Source organism: Elephas maximus, chromosome 18 (genome assembly GCF_024166365.1).
Source record: "Elephas maximus indicus isolate mEleMax1 chromosome 18, mEleMax1 primary haplotype, whole genome shotgun sequence".
NCBI lineage: Eukaryota > Metazoa > Chordata > Mammalia > Proboscidea > Elephantidae > Elephas > Elephas maximus.
This window is the reverse complement of record NC_064836.1, coordinates 68,032,877-68,050,524: the sequence shown is the minus strand read 5'-3', so window position 1 is coordinate 68,050,524 and position 17,648 is coordinate 68,032,877. Positions and strand designations below refer to the sequence as shown.

At 38.5% G+C, this 17,648-nt stretch overlaps 1 protein-coding gene across 1 annotated transcript; it reads right to left on the bottom strand.

Moving 5' to 3' along the window:
• Positions 1 to 16,467: 16,467 nt before the first annotated feature.
• On the bottom strand, positions 16,468 to 17,388 carry LOC126061510 (olfactory receptor 5AC1-like). The gene has a single exon (XM_049858087.1). The coding sequence runs from the start codon at positions 17,383 to 17,385 to the stop codon at positions 16,468 to 16,470; it is 918 nt and encodes a 305-aa protein (XP_049714044.1). The 5' UTR covers positions 17,386 to 17,388.
• Between the last annotated feature and the right edge of the window lie 260 nt (positions 17,389 to 17,648).

Here is a 17,648-nt window from a genome sequence, read left to right as displayed (position 1 = left end):
TCTTCAATGAAATGGATTGACACAGTGGTTGCAACAATGGACTCAAGCATAACAATGATTGTGAGGGTGGTGCAGGACAGGGAAGTGTTTCCTTCTGTTGTACCTAGGGTTGCTATGAGACTTAACCAACTCGACCGCACCTAAACACAACAATCTTTATGGGAGCAGATGAACAGGCCTTTCTCCCAGAGAGCTGCTGGGTGGGTTTAAGCCACCACCCTTTCCATTGGCAGCTGAATGCTCAACAGTTTGTGCCACCAGTGTTCCTACAATAACAACAGCTGTATTAACAGATATTCCCCCAATGTCTCAGTGGCTTAACACAATAGAAGTTTAATTCTCCTTCATATAAAGTATAAAGCATGTGTTCCTAACTGAAGATAGTTCCACTTCAATAGGTGATTCCGAGTCCCAGGTTGTTTTGTCATTCAACCTTTTTCCACACATGACTTCCTTCAATGTTCGCTGTTCTTATGTGGACCAAGCTGGGATGGGAAAGTTCACAGAGGATCTTGAGTCAGAACCTTAACGGTGTATATTACTTTTACTCCTAAACTGACTCATCTGGCCCTAGTTAACTGAAAAAGGAGGCTATATGTTGAGGAAGAAGAGAAAATGGATTTGGTGACTAGCTACCAATTTCTTCTACTGTATATCATCCGATTATCATTTGCTTGTTTCTTCCCCTTTCCCACACCAAAAACACTCTCAGTCCCTCCGCATGGAAGTCAAACCCAATTCCTAGCTAACCACTGTCTCAATGAAAAGCTGCCATCTCCAGATGAAGCTTGTTCTCTCCTGCAAATCCAACTGTGGCTGTTCTTGGTCTTACTACCAACATTTTAAAAACATTTTTGCCACATGATTTATTGAGCGCTCTCAATATACAATTTTTGTAGGATTTATCAGACATTCTATAGAGCACATGAACTTCACAATGTATTAAGAAACTCATGAAGCCTAATTAACATGATATCATTAATATAAGGGACCAGCTTATTGTTCTGCAAAATATCCAGAAAATCAAGTTTCCTTCAAACAAAGACCTGAAGAGTTATCAGAGGCTTGGGGAAAAACCATCAATGTATACTGTTGCCCATCCCAGGTGAATGCAAAACTCTTCTGATCCTCCTTCATGGGGGGTATTGAAAGAATTCATTCGCTACCTCAGTGGCCACATATTTCATACCCAAGAATGTGTTGAAGTACTCTAGTAAGGAAACAACGTATGGCAAAGAAGCTGCAAAAGGAACTACAAAATGATTACTTTTTTTTTTTTCCATTTGTGTCTGGTTTATTTCACTTAGCAAAATGGTTTTGAAGTTAACCCACGTAGTAGCATGTATCAGATGTTCGTTTCTCTTTAAAGCTGAATAATATTCCATTGTATATATGTGACACATTTTGTCCATCTAGCACCCTTTCCTTTTAACATAAATTTAAACTTAGATTTTCTTTCAATGTCTACAAAATAATTACCATCCATGATTTTTATGATCTATATGGTTTATGGAGAGACTAAGATGGTGAGAAAATAGGGTGTATATGTTGTTGTTGTTAAGTGCCGTCCCATCAGTTCGAACTCATCTCGACCCTACATAAAACAGAAGGAAACATTGCCTGGTACTGTGCCATCCTCACAATCATTATTATGCTCGAGCACATTTTTGCAGCCATTGTGTCAATCCATCTCATCGAGGGTCATCCTCTTTTTCACTGACCCTCTACTTTACCTAGCATAATGTCCTTCTCCAGGGACTGGTGTCTCCTGATAACATGCCCAAAGTACTCAGATGAAGTCTCACCAACCTCGCTTCCAAAGAACACTCTGGCTATATTTCTTCCAAGACAGACTCATTCATTCTTCTGGCGGTCCATGGTACGTTCAATATTCTTTGCCAACACCATAATGCAAAGGTATTAATTCTTCTTAGGTCTTCCTTATTCATTGTTCAGCTTTTGAATGCATATGAGGCAATTGAAAACTTCACAGCTTGGGTCAGATGCACCTTAGTCATCAAAGTGACATCTTTGCTTTTTAACGCTTTAAACAGGTCTTTTGCAGAAGAATTGCCCAATCCAATCCATCATTTGATTTCCTGACTCCTGCTTTCATGGACATTGCTTGTGGATCCAAGTAAAACGAAATCTTTGACAACTTCAATCTTTTCTCCTTTTGTCATGATATTGCTCATTGGTCCAGTTGTGAGGATTTTTGTTTTTTCTTTATGTTGAAGTGTAATCCATACTGAAGGGTGCAGTCTTTGATTTTCATCAGTAAGTGCTTCAAGTCCTCTTCTCTTTCAGCAAGCAAGGTTGTGTCATCTGCACATTTCAGGTTGTTAATGAGTCTTCCACCAGTACTGATGCTCCATTCTTCATTATATAGTTCAGATTATTTGCTCCACATACATATTGAATAAGTATGGTGAAAGAATACAACCCTGAAGCACACTTTTCTTTATTATAAACCATGAAATATCCCCTTGCTGTGTTCAAACAACTGCCTCTTGTTCTATGTACAGCTTCCTCATGAACACAGCAAAATGTCCTGGAATTCCCACTCTTCACAATGATATCCATAATTTGTTATGATCCATGCAGTTGACTGCTTCTGTGTAGTCAATAAAACACAAGTAAACATCTTTTCTGGTATTCTCCGCTTTCAGCCAAGATCCATCTGACATCAGCGATAATATTCCTCACTTTGAATCTGGCTTGAATTTCTGACAGTTCCCTGTCAATGTACTGCTGCAACTGCTTTTGAATGATCTTCAGCAAATTTTTTTGCATGTGATATTGATGATATTGTTTGATAATTTCTGCATTCTGTGGGACAATCTTTCTTTGGAATGGGCACAAATATGAATTTCTTCCAGTCAGTTGGCGTGGTAGCTGTCTTCCAAATTTCTTACCATAGATGTGTGAGCACCTCCAGGGCTTCATCTGTTTATTGAAGCATCTCAATTGGTAGTCCGTTAATTCCTGGAGCCTTGTTTTTCACCAGCGCCTCCAGATCAGCTTGGACTTCTTCCTTCAATACCATCAGTTATTGATCATATGTTACCTCCTAAAATGGTTGAACGTCAACCAATTCTTTTTGGTACAGTGATTATGTGTATTCCTTCTATCTGCTTTTGATGCTCCTGTGTCATTAAATATTTTGCACATAAAGGCCTTCAAAATTGCAACTGGAGGCTTGAACTTTTTCTTCAGTCCTTTCAGCTTGAGAAATGCTGAGCATATGCTTCCCTTTTGGTTTTCTAACTCCAGATCTTTGCACATTTCATTATATTTCTCAAGCCGCCCTTTGAAATCTTCTGCTCAGTTCTTTTACTTCATCATTTCTTCCATTCGCTTTAGCTACTCTAATTTCATGAACAAGTTTTGGAGTCTCTTCTGATTCTATTTTGGTCTTTTCTTTATTCCTTGTCTTTTTAATGATCTTTTGCTTTCTTCACGTATTATGTCCTTGATATCTTCCTACAACTCATCTGGTTGTTGGTCATTAATATTCAACACATCAAATCTATTCCTGAGATGGTCTCCAAATTCAGATGGGATATATTCAAGGTCATATTTTGGCTTGCATGTACTTGTTTTAGTTTTCTTCAGCCTCAACTTGAACTTGCATATAAGCAATTGATGATCTGTTCTTCAGTAGGTCCCTGGCCTTGTTCTGACAGATGATATTGAGCTTTTCTATTGTCTCTTTTCACAAATGTAATCTATTCGGTTCCTGTGCTATCCATCCTGTGAGGTCCACATGTATAGTCACCATTTATATTGCTGGAAAAAAGGTATTTGCAGTTTATAAGTCATAGGTCTTGAAAAATTCTGTCATGCAATCTCTGAAGTTGTTTCTATCACCAAGGCCATATTTTCCAATTACTGATCCTTTTTGTTTTTTTCAAACTCTCGCGTTCCAATCATCGGTAATTATCAATGCACCTTGATTGCATGTTTGATCAATTTCAGACTGCAGAAATTGGTAAAATCTTCAATTTCTTTCTTTGGAATTAGTGGTTGGTGTGTAAATTTGAATAATAATCATAGTAACTGGTCTTCCTTCCAGGAGTATGAATATTATTCTATCACTGACAGAGTTGTACTTCAGGATAGATCTTGAAACGCTCTTTTTGAAAATGAATGCAACACCATTCCCCTTCAATTTGTCATTCCTGGCATTGTAGATCATATGATCGTCTGATTCAAAATGGCCAGTACCAGTCCATTTCAGCTCACTAATGCCTAGGATATTGATGTTTATGTGTTCTATTTCATTTTTGATGACTTCCAATTTTCCTAGATTCATACTTTGTACATTCCACTTTCTGATTATTAATGGATGTTTGTAGCTATTTCTTCTAATTTTGAGTCATGCCACAGCAAATAAAGGTCCCAAATCCATGTCATTAAAGTTGACTCTATTTGGAAGAGGCAGATTTTCCCCAGTTGTATTTCGAGTGATTTCCCACCTGAGGTGTTTATTTCCCAGCCCTATTTTCTTCAGGCTAAAATTCATATATTAATGGTGTTGCCCTGATATTAGACAACTGGCACATAATATTATGTCATAATTTTATTATTTCAATTGCTAGTTTATTCAAAACTTTTTTTTTTTAATTTATTTAGCATCATCAAAGCCAGTGGTTTTAACTGACGAATTCACATTGTTTATCCATGGTGTTTCATTACTGTTCAGGTGTTTAGAGACTTGATAATCTTGCTACATTCTTGTTATTTTCTGGCTATTTGTTATTATTCTCAAGATTATTATGTGTTACATTTGAAACTCTTTGAAAATAAGGTTAATCATTATGTTTAGAGATATTTTTGTCTAATTTTTGTAATTGACTTAATTTGGCTTTGCATTACTTTGTAATTAATTCCCATCAGGTTTTTCACTTTTAATAATTATTGTAGGAGGCAGAGCCAACATGATGCTATAGACAGAAGCACCACACCGTCCCTCCATAGCAAAGACCCAAAAAACTGAGTAAAACAGAGACAACGATCAATCCTGGAATCTTAGAGTTCAAATGAAGAGATGAAAAACTGGGCCAAGCACTAAATGGAATAAGAAACTGACAGAGAACAGAGAGCAAGGAGACATACTAGTAGAGGTCCCCTAATGCCTAACACAGCATGGATTCTCCATCTTGGACTTCTGTTGGAGATTGGCCAACAGAGTATATGAAAAAGCAACTTCACAGAGCTCCCATCAGGAGATAGAACACCTGGTAGCCAGCAATATATGCTTTCTCATCCCAATACTTCTCCCCACTACTTGGCTTCTGCTGCTTCCTAGATGGCTATGGTCGTTTGGACGGCTGAAAGGTGTGAGATCCTTGCTGCTTGTATTCTCCCCACCAAAAAGAGGGAAACAGGAGTTTGGGAAAATAGCTTCATGGAGCTCCCAGCAGGAGACCGAGCACCCAGTAACCATTGATATATGCTTTCCCATCCCCACCTTTCTTACCCCTACTCGGCCTCTGCCACTTCCTGCTGGCCTCAGTCTCTTGACCCGGAGGCATCGGCTCTGGCTCCATGCTGCTTGGATTCATCCTCCCACACTGATCGGCTCTCTCAGTGCCATTTATTTGTTGCTGATGTTGCTTTTTTCCACTTCTTTTTGTTCCTTCTCTGCCTCTCACCTCCTCCCCCTTCTTTCTCTTGAATACCTGGCTCCATGTGCCATCTTTGCTTCTTCTTGAAAGGCTGTGAATTGCTGCTTAGCTGGGGAACTGCTTTCCCAGTCCACGCTGCCATGCTGGTGGCATCCCAAGGGTCTTTTTTGTTTGTCCTGTTCTGTTTTGTTTGTTTGTTTTCTTTTTCACAGCTTGGGAGCACCTTCTAGCTGGGCTGTACTGCCTGGCTTGGAAGCCACTGTACTGGTCTGATCTCTAGGGGCATTTTTTTTTTTCTCCTTTTCTTTTTTGTCTTTCTTCATTTCTCAGTTCCTCATTTCTCTACACTTAACTTCTTTTCCTGTCTCTTGAATACCTGACACTGTATGACATCTCTACCCCTTCTGGCCAGGGTGTACTGCTGCACTGGTGGAATCCCTGGGAGCTTTTATTTCTTTCTAATTTTTATATATTATTATTTTTTTTCTCTTTTTTTCTTTTTGTTTTTCTCCATGCCTCGGTTTCTCATCTCTCCACTCCAACGACAAGCTCCCTTAGCACTCTTTTGGTTTTTGTTTGTTTGTTTGGCTCCAGTTTCTCTCTCCTCTTTCCTCTTTCTCTTCTTTCCCATACCCATCTTAGCTCCACACATCAACCCCCTCCCACTTTCTGCCTACTGCACCATGCACTGAACATAACACCCTTTAGCAGCATGGGCATGGCCTACCAGAACCTGCCCTGCACTGGCTCCAGACCTGCCTTTTTGGCCCTAGTAGATGCCACAAACAATCCATCCCAGCCCTTCCCCTTCAGCTGAACCTGCCCTGCAGCAGCATAGCTGAGCAACTTTTCTGTTCCCTCCTGCCTTCTAGTCTTTGCCCTGGGCTGGTATGCCCCTTTAGTCACGTTTTGTTTTATGGGCCTGTCCAATCTTTGCCTGAAGGGTGAACCTCAAAAGTGACTTCATTGCTGTGCTGAAATGGTGTCGGGGCCATACTCTCAGGGTGTCTCCAGTCTCTGTCAGACTAGTAAGTCTGGTCTTTTTTTGTGTGTGTTTGTGTGAGTTAGAATTTTGTTTTACATTTTCTCCAACTCTGTCTGGAACCCGCTATTGTGATCCCTGTCAGAGCAGTCGGTGGTGGTAGCCAGCCACCATCTAGTTGTACTGGACTCAGTCTGGTGGAGACCGTGGTAGATGTGGTCCATTAGTCCTTTGGACTAATCTTTCCCATGTATCTTTAGCTAGTTTTCTTCATTCTTCTTTGCTCCTGAAGGGGTGAGACCAGTGGAGCATTCTAGAGGGCCTGTCACAGGCTTTTAAGACCCCAGATGCTACACACCAAAGTAGAATGTAGAACATTTCTTTATAAACTATGTTATGCCTACTGAGCTAGATGTTTCCTGAGACCGTGGTCCACACAGCCTTCAACCCAGCAGTTCAGTCCCTCAGGGAGTTTGGATATGTCTATGGAGATTCCATGACTCTCCTTGTACAAGTTGTGCTGGACTTCCCCAGTATTCTGTACTGTCTTACCCTTTACCAAAGTTACTTATCTATTGTCTATTTAGTGTTTTTCCATTCCCACCCATCCCCTCCCTCAAACCATCAAAAATTGTTTCTTTTTGTTTGTGAACCTTTTCTTGAGCTTTTACAGTAATGGTATCATACAATATTTGTCCTTTTGCAGTTGGTTTATTTCACTCAACATAATGTCCTCCAGATTCATCCATGTTATGAGATCCTTCACAGATTCATTGTTGTTCTTTATCATTGCATAATACTCCATTGTGTGTATGTACCACAGTTTGTTTATCCATTCATCTGTTGATGGACATCCAGGTTGTTTCCACCTGTTTGCTATTGTGAACAATGCTGCAATGAACATGGGTATGCATATGTCTATTTGCATGATAACTCTTATTTCTCTAGGATATATTTCTAGAATTGCTGGATCATATTTTTTTTCTATTTTTAGCTTTCTAAGGAAGAGCCATATCATTTTCCAAAATGGTTGTGTCATTTTTGCATTCCCATCAGCAGTGCATAAGGGTTTCCATCTCCCTGCACCCTCTCCAAAGTTTGTTATTTCTTGTTTTTTTGATTCGTGCTAGTAATGCTGGGGTGACCTGGTATCTCATTGTGGTTTTGATTTGTATTTCTCTAATGGCTAGTGATTGTGAGTGTTTTCTCATATGTCTGTTGGCCTCTCGAATGTCTTTTTTTGGTGAAGGGTCTCTTCATTTCCTTTGCCCATTTTGTAATTGAATTATTTGTCTTTTTGTTGTAGAGGTGTTGGATTTTCTTGTAGATTTTATAGTTGGAGTTCTCTTTTTACTCTTTTGGTGAAGTCATTTGATGAGCCTAAGTGTTTAATTTTAGAAGATCTCAATTATCTAGCTTATTTTCTGGAGTTTGGGTGTTGTTAGTTGTGGTTTGTAACTTGTTAGTGTCATGCATTGGGGCCTCTAGCATTGATCCTATTTTTTCTTCTACAAACTTCCTAGTTTTGGGCTTTATATTTAGGCCCTTGATCCATTTTGAGTTAGTTTTTGTATATGGTGTGAGGTATGGGTCCTACTTCATTTTTTTGCCAGCACCATTTGTTAAAAAGACTCTCTTTTACCCATTTGATGGACTTTGGGCCCTTGCCAAAGATTAGGTGACCATAGGCGGATGGATTTACATCTGGGTTTTCAATTCTGTTCCGCTGATCAATGTGTCTTTTGTTGTACCACTACCAGGCTGTTTTGACTACTGCAGCTGTACAGTAGCTTCTCAGGTCAGGTAGTATGAGTCCTACTTTATTTGTCTTCTTCAGTAGTGCTTTACTTATCCAGGGCCTCTTCCCTTTCCATATAAAGTCTGTGATAAGTTTTTCCATTTCTTTAAAGAATGTTGTTTGCATTTGGATCAAGATTGCATTTTATTTGTAAATTGCTTTGGGCAGAACCATCATTTTCAAAATGTTCAGTCTACTTATCCATGAGCATGGTATGTTTTCCCATTTATGTAGATCTCCTTTGGTTTCTTGCAGTAGTGTTTTGTAGTTTTCTTTGCATAGGTCCTTTACATCTCTGGTTAGATTTATTCCTAAATTTTTTTTTTTTAGGAGTTATTATAAATGGTACTGTTTTTGTGATTTCTTTTCATCATTCTCTTTATTGGTATATAGGAATCTAACTGATATTTTTATGTTTATCTTGTAACCTGTTATCTGCTGAGTCTTTCTATTAGTTCCATTAGTTTTCTTGTGAAGCCTTTTGGGTTTTCTATGTATAGTATTATATCATCCACAAATAGGGGCAGTTTAACTTCTTCATTACCACTTTGGATGCCCTTTATTTCTTTTTCTTGCCTTATTGTTCTAGCTAGAACTTCTGGAATAATGTTAAATGGGAGTGGTGATAAAGGGCATCCTTGTCTTGTTCCTGTTATCAACAATAATGTTTCCAGCCTCTCCCCTTTAAGAATGATGTTGGCCATTGGTTTTGCATAGATCCCCTTTATTACATTGAGAAATTTCCCCTCTATACCTATTTAACTGAGAGTTTATCAGGAATGGGTGTTGGACTTTATTGAATGCCTTTTCTGCATCAATTGAGATGACCATGTGATTCATTAATTTATGTGGTGGATTATTTTGATTGATTTTCTAATGTTGAACCATCCTTGCATACCTGGTATGAATCCTACTTGGTCATGGTGTATTATTATTGTTTTTTTGATATGATGCTGAATTCTATTGGCTAGAATTTTTTTGAGAATTTTTGCATCTATGTTCATGAGAGATATTGGTCTGTAATTTTTTTTTTTTTTGTGGTCTCTGCGTGGTTTTGGTATCAGGGTTATGCTGGCTTCATTGAAGAAATTTGGAAGTATCGCTTCCTTTTCTATATTCTGAAGTAGTTTGAGTAGTACTGGCGTAAGCTCTTCTCTGAATGTTTTGTAGAATTCTCCAGTGAAGCCATCCACACCGGGGCTTTTTTTGTTGTTGTCGGAAGTTTTTTTAATTACCTTTTTAATTTCTTCTCTTGTTATGGGTCTGTTCAGATTTTCAGCATTATTTCGTGCTAGCTTGGGTAGGTAGTGCGTTTCTAGAAATTTGCCCATTTCCTCTAGGTTTTCAAGTTTGTTGGAGTATAGTTTTTCATGATACTCTGTTATGGTCCTTTTTATTTTAGCTGGGTCTGTTGTAATATTCCCCATTTCATTTCTTATTTGAGTTATTTGCGTCTTCTGTTTTTCTTTTGTCAATTTGGCCAATGGTTTTTAGAGTTTGTTGATCCTTTCAAAGAACCAACTTTTGGTTTTGTTGATTCTTTCTATTGTTTTTCTATTCTCTAGTTCATTTATTTCTGCTCTGATCTTTATTATTTCCTTTCTTTTGATGGCTGTGGGCTTCTTTTGCCCTCTCTATTTGTTGAAGTTGTGTAGCTAAAGTTTTGATTTTGTCCCTTTCTTCTTTTTTGATGTGTGTATCTATTGCTATAAATCGACCTCTGAGCACTGCCTTTGCTGTGTCCCAAAGGTTTTGGTATGATGTGTTTTCATTCTCATTTGATTCTAGAAATTTTTTGATTCTATCTCTGATTTCTTCTTTTACCCAGTGATTTTTAAGCATGCTGTTGTTCAGTTTCCATGTAATTGTTTCTTTTATTTCTTGCTCTTCCTGTTGTCAATTTCTACTTTGATGGCCTTGTGATCAGAGAAGATACTTTGTATTATCTCAGTGTTTTGGATTTTGTTGAGGATTCCTCTGTGGCCTAAGACGTGGTTTATTCTGGAGAAGGTTCCATGTGCATTGGAAAAGAATGTGTAGTTTTCAGCTGTTGGATGGCATGTTCCATATATGTCTATGAGGTCAATTTGGCTGATTGTGCCCTTTAGCTCTTCTGTATCTTTGTTGAGTTTCTTTCTAGATGTTTTCTTTTACCAAGAGTAGTTTGTTGAAGTCTTCTACTGTTATCGTGAAACTGTCAACTTCTCTTTCAGTGCTCTTAGGGTTTGTTTTATGTATTTTGGAGCCCTGTTATTGGGTGCATAGATGTTTGTTATGATTAAGTCTTCATGATGGATCATCCCTTTAGTCATTATACAGTGCCCTTCTTTTTCTTTTATGGTGGATTTTGTTTTAAAGTCTATTTTATCTGAGATTAGTATTGCCACTCCTGCTCTTTTTTAGTAGTTATTTGCTTGATTTTTTTTCCATCATTTGCTTTTTAATACATTTACGTCTTTGTTTTAAAGGTTTGTCTCTTACAGACAGCATATGATGGACCCTGTTTATCTATTCTGTCACTCTCTGTCTCTTTATGGGTGCATTTAGGCTATTTACATTCAGTGTAATTATTGATAGGTGTGAGTTTATTGCTGCAATTTTGTAGTGCTTTTTTTTTTTTTTTTTGAGCTGATGACATTTTCTTTGTTCCTCTTACTCTCCTGTACTGAGTATCTTTTGTTCGTGGGTTTCTTTTTCATTTCTTTTGTTTTTGTAGATTTTGTTTTTAATGAGACTTTATGTTTTTCTTCTTTATTTTGATGAGTAGGTTTGTTAACTTTCTTTAAGGTTACTTTGAATTTCCCTTATCTTCCTAGGTTTGAATCAGTTTATTATTACTTGGTATAGGCTTGCGTTCCTCTCCATTAGAAATTTCTATAGCTACACTACTTATTCACTCTTTTATTGTTCCGACGTTGTTGTCATTTACAGATTAACCTCTCTGGTTCCCTTTTGTAATTGTTTTGGTTTTGGATAGTCCCTGAGGGTTCATTTCCTAGGTTTGTATCTAGCTGATACAATCTCGTGTCCTAAATTCAGGCTGTGGTCTGATGTTGTTTGTTCTCAGACCGAACAACTCCCTTTAATCATTCTTGCAAGTTTGGTTTGGTTTTTACATATCCCTTTAATTTCTGTTTATTTGGAAATGCCCTAATTTCACCATCATATTTGAATGAGAGTTTTGGAGGATATATTATTCTTGGTTGACAATTTTTTTCTTTCAAGGTTTTATTATGTCATCCCATTTTCTTCTTGCCTGCATAGTTTCTGCCAAGTAGTCATAGCTTAGTCTTATTATTTCTCCTCTGTATGTGACTTTTTGTTTTCCTTGACCTGCTCTCAGCATTTTTTCTGTCTTTGGTTTTACCAAGTGTGATTATGATATGTATTTTTTGATTTTCTTTTGGGGTCTATCCTATATGGGGTTCATTGAGCTTCTTGGATGGTCAGCTTTTCATCTTTCATGATATTAGGGAAATTTTCTCTCAACAATTCTTCACTTGTCCTCTCTGTGCTTTCCATTTTCTCCCTCCGTTCTGGAAGGCTGATCACTCACAATTTTTGCTTTTGACTCTATCCCACATAATTCTCAGGATTTCTTCATTTTTCTTTGCTCTTTTTTCTGATTTTTCCTCAAACAGAGTTGTATCGATGTGTTTTCCTTTGATTTCCTTGACCCTGTCTTCCATCATTTCAAACCTACTCCTCAGCCCTTCTACGACACTGTCCATTTCTGAAATCTTGTTGTTTATCTTTTGGATCTCTAATTGTTCTTTTTGTATGATTTCTAGTTGTGAATTTATTTGGGCATTTTTTTTCCTGTATTATTTTCCTGAATTTTTCCATTTTTTTGGTCTGTGTTTTCCATGAATTTGTCTGCCTTTTCCATGAATTTGTCTATTTTTTCCTCATTTTGTCTGCTTTTTGCTTCAACTCTTGGATTTCTCTGAATATTAGAGTTTAATTCCCTATTAGGTAGTTCTAGTGCATTTTCTTCTACTGGAAAGTCATCTCGTGTTTTATTTTGGATGCCTACTGGAACCATCCTGTCCTTTTTTTTTTTTTTTTCATGTTTTGATATTGTCTATAATCTTCAGGACATTCAGTAGTTATTGTCTTCATTTATTGCTTGTAGATATGTTTGTTTCATCCTGCTTTTTTGTTTTATTTGGTTATGTCTGAGCAGGAGGGCTGTGCATTTTCAGTTCTTTACTTATCTGTGGTCACGATATTTTTCACCTCCTTGTCCAATGAGCAGTACAGTCACTCAGCTATGGTGCAGAAGGGCAGGTTCAGCTGAAGGGGAGGGGCTGGGATGAATTGTTTGTGGCACATACTAAGTCTGACAGGGTGGTCCAGGAATCAGTACAGGGAAGGTTCTGGTAGGCTATGCCTGTGCTGCTCGTGGGTGTGATGTTTACCACATGGTATAGGCAGGTAGAAAGTAGGGGGGAGGTTGTGATGTGTGGAGCTAAGATGGGTATGGGAAAGAGGAGAGACAGAAGAGTGAAACAGGAACCAAAAACAACAACAACAAAAAGAGTACTAAGGGAGCTTGTTGTTGGAGTGGAGAGATGAGAAACCAAGAAATGGAGAAAAACAAAAAGAAAAAAATAAGTAGATAAAATTTGGGGGAAAAAAAGAGGAAAAGAACCCCCTGCCTACTGGTACAGCTTCAAAAACTGGGGAAGTGGCTCCCAGGCAGTGCAATATAGCCTGGCTAGAGGGGGTACAGACGTAACATAGTGCCACGTATTCAAGAGACTGGAAAAGAAGGTAAGTATAGAGAGACAAGAACTGAGAAACGAAGAAAGACAGAAAAGAATAAAGAGAAAAAAAGAAAAAGTAAATAAAAAAAGAAAGAAAAGGGAAGTGTCCCTAGGGATCCCACTGACATGACTGCATAGGTTGGGGGACTGGCTCCTAAGCCATGTAGTGCAGCACATGTAGAAGGAGCTCCCAAGCCACAAAAAGAAAAAGAAAACAAACAAATAAACAGAATAAAGTAAAAAAAAAAAAAAGCCCCAGGGATCCCACCAGGTGGTGTCGCAGGCCAGGGGAGTGGTTTCCCAGTTAAGTGGCACTTCACAGCCTTTCAAGAAAAAGCAAAGATAGCACACAGAGCCAGATGTTTGAAAGAAAAGAAGGGGAGATGGTGCAAGGCATGGAGGAAACCAAAATAAATGGGAAAAAAAGCAACAACAGCAACAGACAAATGGCACTCAGGGTGCTGGTAGTGGGGGAAGGGTGACTCCAAGTGGCCCGGGGCCAAAGCTGTTTCCTCTGGGCCAAGAGACTGTGGCTGACACCAGTGGGAAGCAGAAGAGGCAGGGATGTGAGGAAGGGGAGGAAAAAGGGAGGGGGTGAGGAAAGCGTATATGGCTGGTTACCAGCTGCTCTGTCTCCTGGTGGAAACTTTGTAAAACTGCTTTCCTGTGCTCCCTGTCCACAAATCTCCAGTGTGGGTGGGGTGAATCCAAATGGCATGGACGCTGCACTTTCTGGCCAGCCAATCCACCGCGCCAGCCAGGAACCACGGAGGTAGAGCAGCGGGGAGAAAATGGAGGGTGGAAAGCATGTATCACTGACTACCAGGTGCTTGTCTCCTGCTGGGATCTCCCTGAAGCTGCTTTCCTGTGCTCCCTATCTGTTGAACTCCAACAGGAGCCCAAGATGGTAAATCGGTGCTGCATTCACTGATGGCGGACCTCCACACATCTCTCTCCTCGCTCTCTGTTCTCTGTCAGTTTCTCATTCCATTCTATGCTTGTATGAGTTCTTTGTCTCTTCATTTGACACTTTGGGTTTCAGAACTGACATTTGCTCTGTTTTGCTTAGTTTTGCAGGCCTTTGCTGTGGAGGGACGGTGTGGTGCTTCTGTCTATGGTTCCATGTTGGCTGAAGTCTGAGTTCCTTAAAAATTTCTACCTTTAATCTATGAAATAATCTTACTGGGTACCTTGTTCCTAACCCACAACTCAATATGTGTTTTCTGGAGCTAACACCTACCTGAAATAGTAGGTGTATGTGACCAGCTTATAATTGTGTAACTTAAAATTGATTTTATCTTTACCAAAGCAGTATATTTTTCTGTCAGATTCTTTTGGCTTTTTAGCTTCCTGACTTTATTACATAAGACCTTGTGAGTATTCTAGTGAAAAATAAAGAAGTTTTCTCCATGTACATAACACATTCCTCTCATCCCCACCCTTTTTTTTTTTTTTTTTTTTGAAGAAAAGCAACTAGTCAGTGGGTAGGCTGGCTACATGCACAGTTTTTTTTTTTTTTGGCTCGGTTTCCTCAGAAGATAGTTCTGTCACTGTATCTGAGCTGTGCTGTGTGCTGTGTGGCTGCAACATCACAGAAGCTCCAATCTCCATCTCTTATTTAGTCTAACAATATTATATTAATTTGCATATCATTTGAATCATTGTAGATATCTCCTCAAGAGGAGTGTCTTAACAGAAATACCACAAGTGGATGGCTTTAACAAGGAGAAATCTATTCTCTCATAGTCTAGTATGCTAGAAGTCCAAATTCAGGGTGCCAGATCCAAGGGAAGGCTTTCTGTCTGTGTCAGCTCTGGGGGTAAGTCTTGTCATCAATCTTTTCTTGGTCTAGTAGCTTCTCTGCACAGGAACCCCAAGTCTGAATGATGCACCCTGCTTTCTTGGTAGTATGAGATCCCCATGTCTCTCTGCTTGCTTCTCTCTTTTATATCTCAAAAGAGATTGGCTTAAGACACAATCTGATCTTGTAGATCTCATCAACATAACTGCTGATAATCCATCTTACTAACATCACAGTGAGAGGATTTACAACACATAGGAAAATCACATCAAATGACAAAATGGTGAACAGTTCCCAATACTGTGAATCATGGCATAGCCAAATTAGTACACTTAATTTTGGGGGACACAATTCAATCCACAACAAGGAGGTTTGAAAAATATCTTGCTTAAAAATTGTTTAGGAGTGCATGGATCCTATTTAAATGAGGATTTAAAAGACTAGAAACTCAGAAACATTTTTAATATGTATGTCTGGAAATGCAAGAGCTCATTCATGTTACAAAACACAGTAATTTGTTGATTTATTCATAGAAGACTAAGTTTAAATTAGCTGTTTGAGTATGAATTTAAAACAACACTAACAACAACAAAAAATAGAGTCTATCCTTAGAGATTCACACATTACTTCAATGATATTAACTTCAGTTAAGATAAGCAAATCTAGTCATAATTTTTATTCATTCGTCTAAGAACTATTTACTCATTCATTTAAGAACACAGGACCAGTGCCCATCTACCATTACTGAATATTTTGAATAAGGATTCTATAGAAACATCCTGATCAAAAGTGGGATAATGCAGATAGAATTTAAAATTCTCATGGACTCCAAACTTTCTGGAGCCAGGATAGCTAGATGAATCCCTGAAACTATTACCCTGAGATAATCTTTAAACCTTCAACCAAAAATATCCCTGGAGTTGTCTTAAAACCAAACAATTGCTTAGCTTAACTAGTAAAGAATGTCTGCCTTGAGCATTCTGCTCTTGTAAGAACTATCTATACGGGACTAGGAGCCCTGGTGGTACAGTGCTAGGCTGCTATCAAAAGGACAGCAGTTGGAACCCACTAGCCTCTCCTTGGAAACCCTATGGGGCAGTTCTACTCTGTCCTACATGGTTGCTATGAGCTGGAATTGGAAATCACGGCAACAGGATTATTTTGTTTATATGGGATAGAATTGACAACAGCAACTCAAAAGATTAGATAGGAGATGTAGAGGGGTAGTGATTTTGTATTTATGTGAGAGGAACAACTCAGAAAAGGAGAGTAAGAATGACTATAAAACTTCAAGAAAGTAATTAATGTCACTGAATTATACGAGTAGGAACTGCTGAATTGGTGTATGTTTTGTTGTATATATTCTCAACTACAACAATAAAATAAATAAAATTTAAAGAAGAAAGATCACAGGACCAGATACTATGATTTATTTAAGCAGAAAGTGAAACAGAAAACATAGTAAAAATTTTCCTGAAAAATGTTTATTACTTTATGACTTTTCTCAGTGCAGCTAAAACTTCCTTATTTCTTAGGCTGTAAATAAAGGGGTTTAACAGGGGAATTATAATTGTGTAAAACAGTGAATACATCTTGTCCTTGTATTTATCTGGGCCAGACCCAGGAAGCACATACATCAAGAAGAGAGTGCCGTAGAACAAAGAGACAGAGAGCAGATGGGCACTGCATGTGGAGAAGGCTTTGCTTCTGCCCTTTTCAGACTTCTTTTTCAGGATAGCAAAGAGGACACGGGTATAAGAGACTATGATGATCATAAAAGTAAAAGCTTGTGTAAAAGCAGAAAAAACAAAAACCACCAATGCATTAATGGATGGGTCAGTGCAAGAAATTGTATATAGTGGCAAGATTTCACAGTAGAAATGATGTATTATATTGGACCTACAGAAGGTTAATCTAAATAATAATCCTACATGAATTATGGGATGCAGAAAACCAATTACGTATGAAATACTTATTAACCCAGTGCACAGTCTGTTGGACATCACCACTGGATACAGCAAGGGGTTGCATATGGCGACATAGCGGTCATAGGCCATCGCTACCAGGAGGAAACATTCTGTGGTTGCACTAGAACCAAAAAAATAATATTGGGCCATGCATTCAAAGAGGGATAGCATTTGACTCTTGTCTAAGATATTGACAAGCATCCTGGGAGTCACAGAGGATGAAGTACAAACATCTGCAAAGGCTAAACCACCAAGGAGTAAGTACATGGGTGTGTGAAGATGGGGGTCCTTCCAGATGAGAGTGATCAGTCCAAGGTTCCCCTCCATGGTGACAAGGTAGATCACCAAGAACACCAGGAACAGGGGGACCTGCAGCGAGGGATTATCTGTGAGTCCTGTGAGAACAAACTCTGTCACCAGAGTCTTGTTTGTCTCCATTGTATCCACCCAGGCTGATCATGAGAGAATAGGTAAAGAAAAAAATCAATCAGTTTGTGTAAAATGATACTGGACTGCAATGTTATATTCCTCTGTACTGAATATCTGTTACTCAACAAATATGCAGAAGCAGTGTTTCTCTTTTGAAAAACACAGCTAAAAATGTTAAGTATTTTATACATGATTTTGAGAAATAAGGTTTAAATATATATATATATACATACATGCATACATATATATGAAGGATTGAAGGATTACGAAGG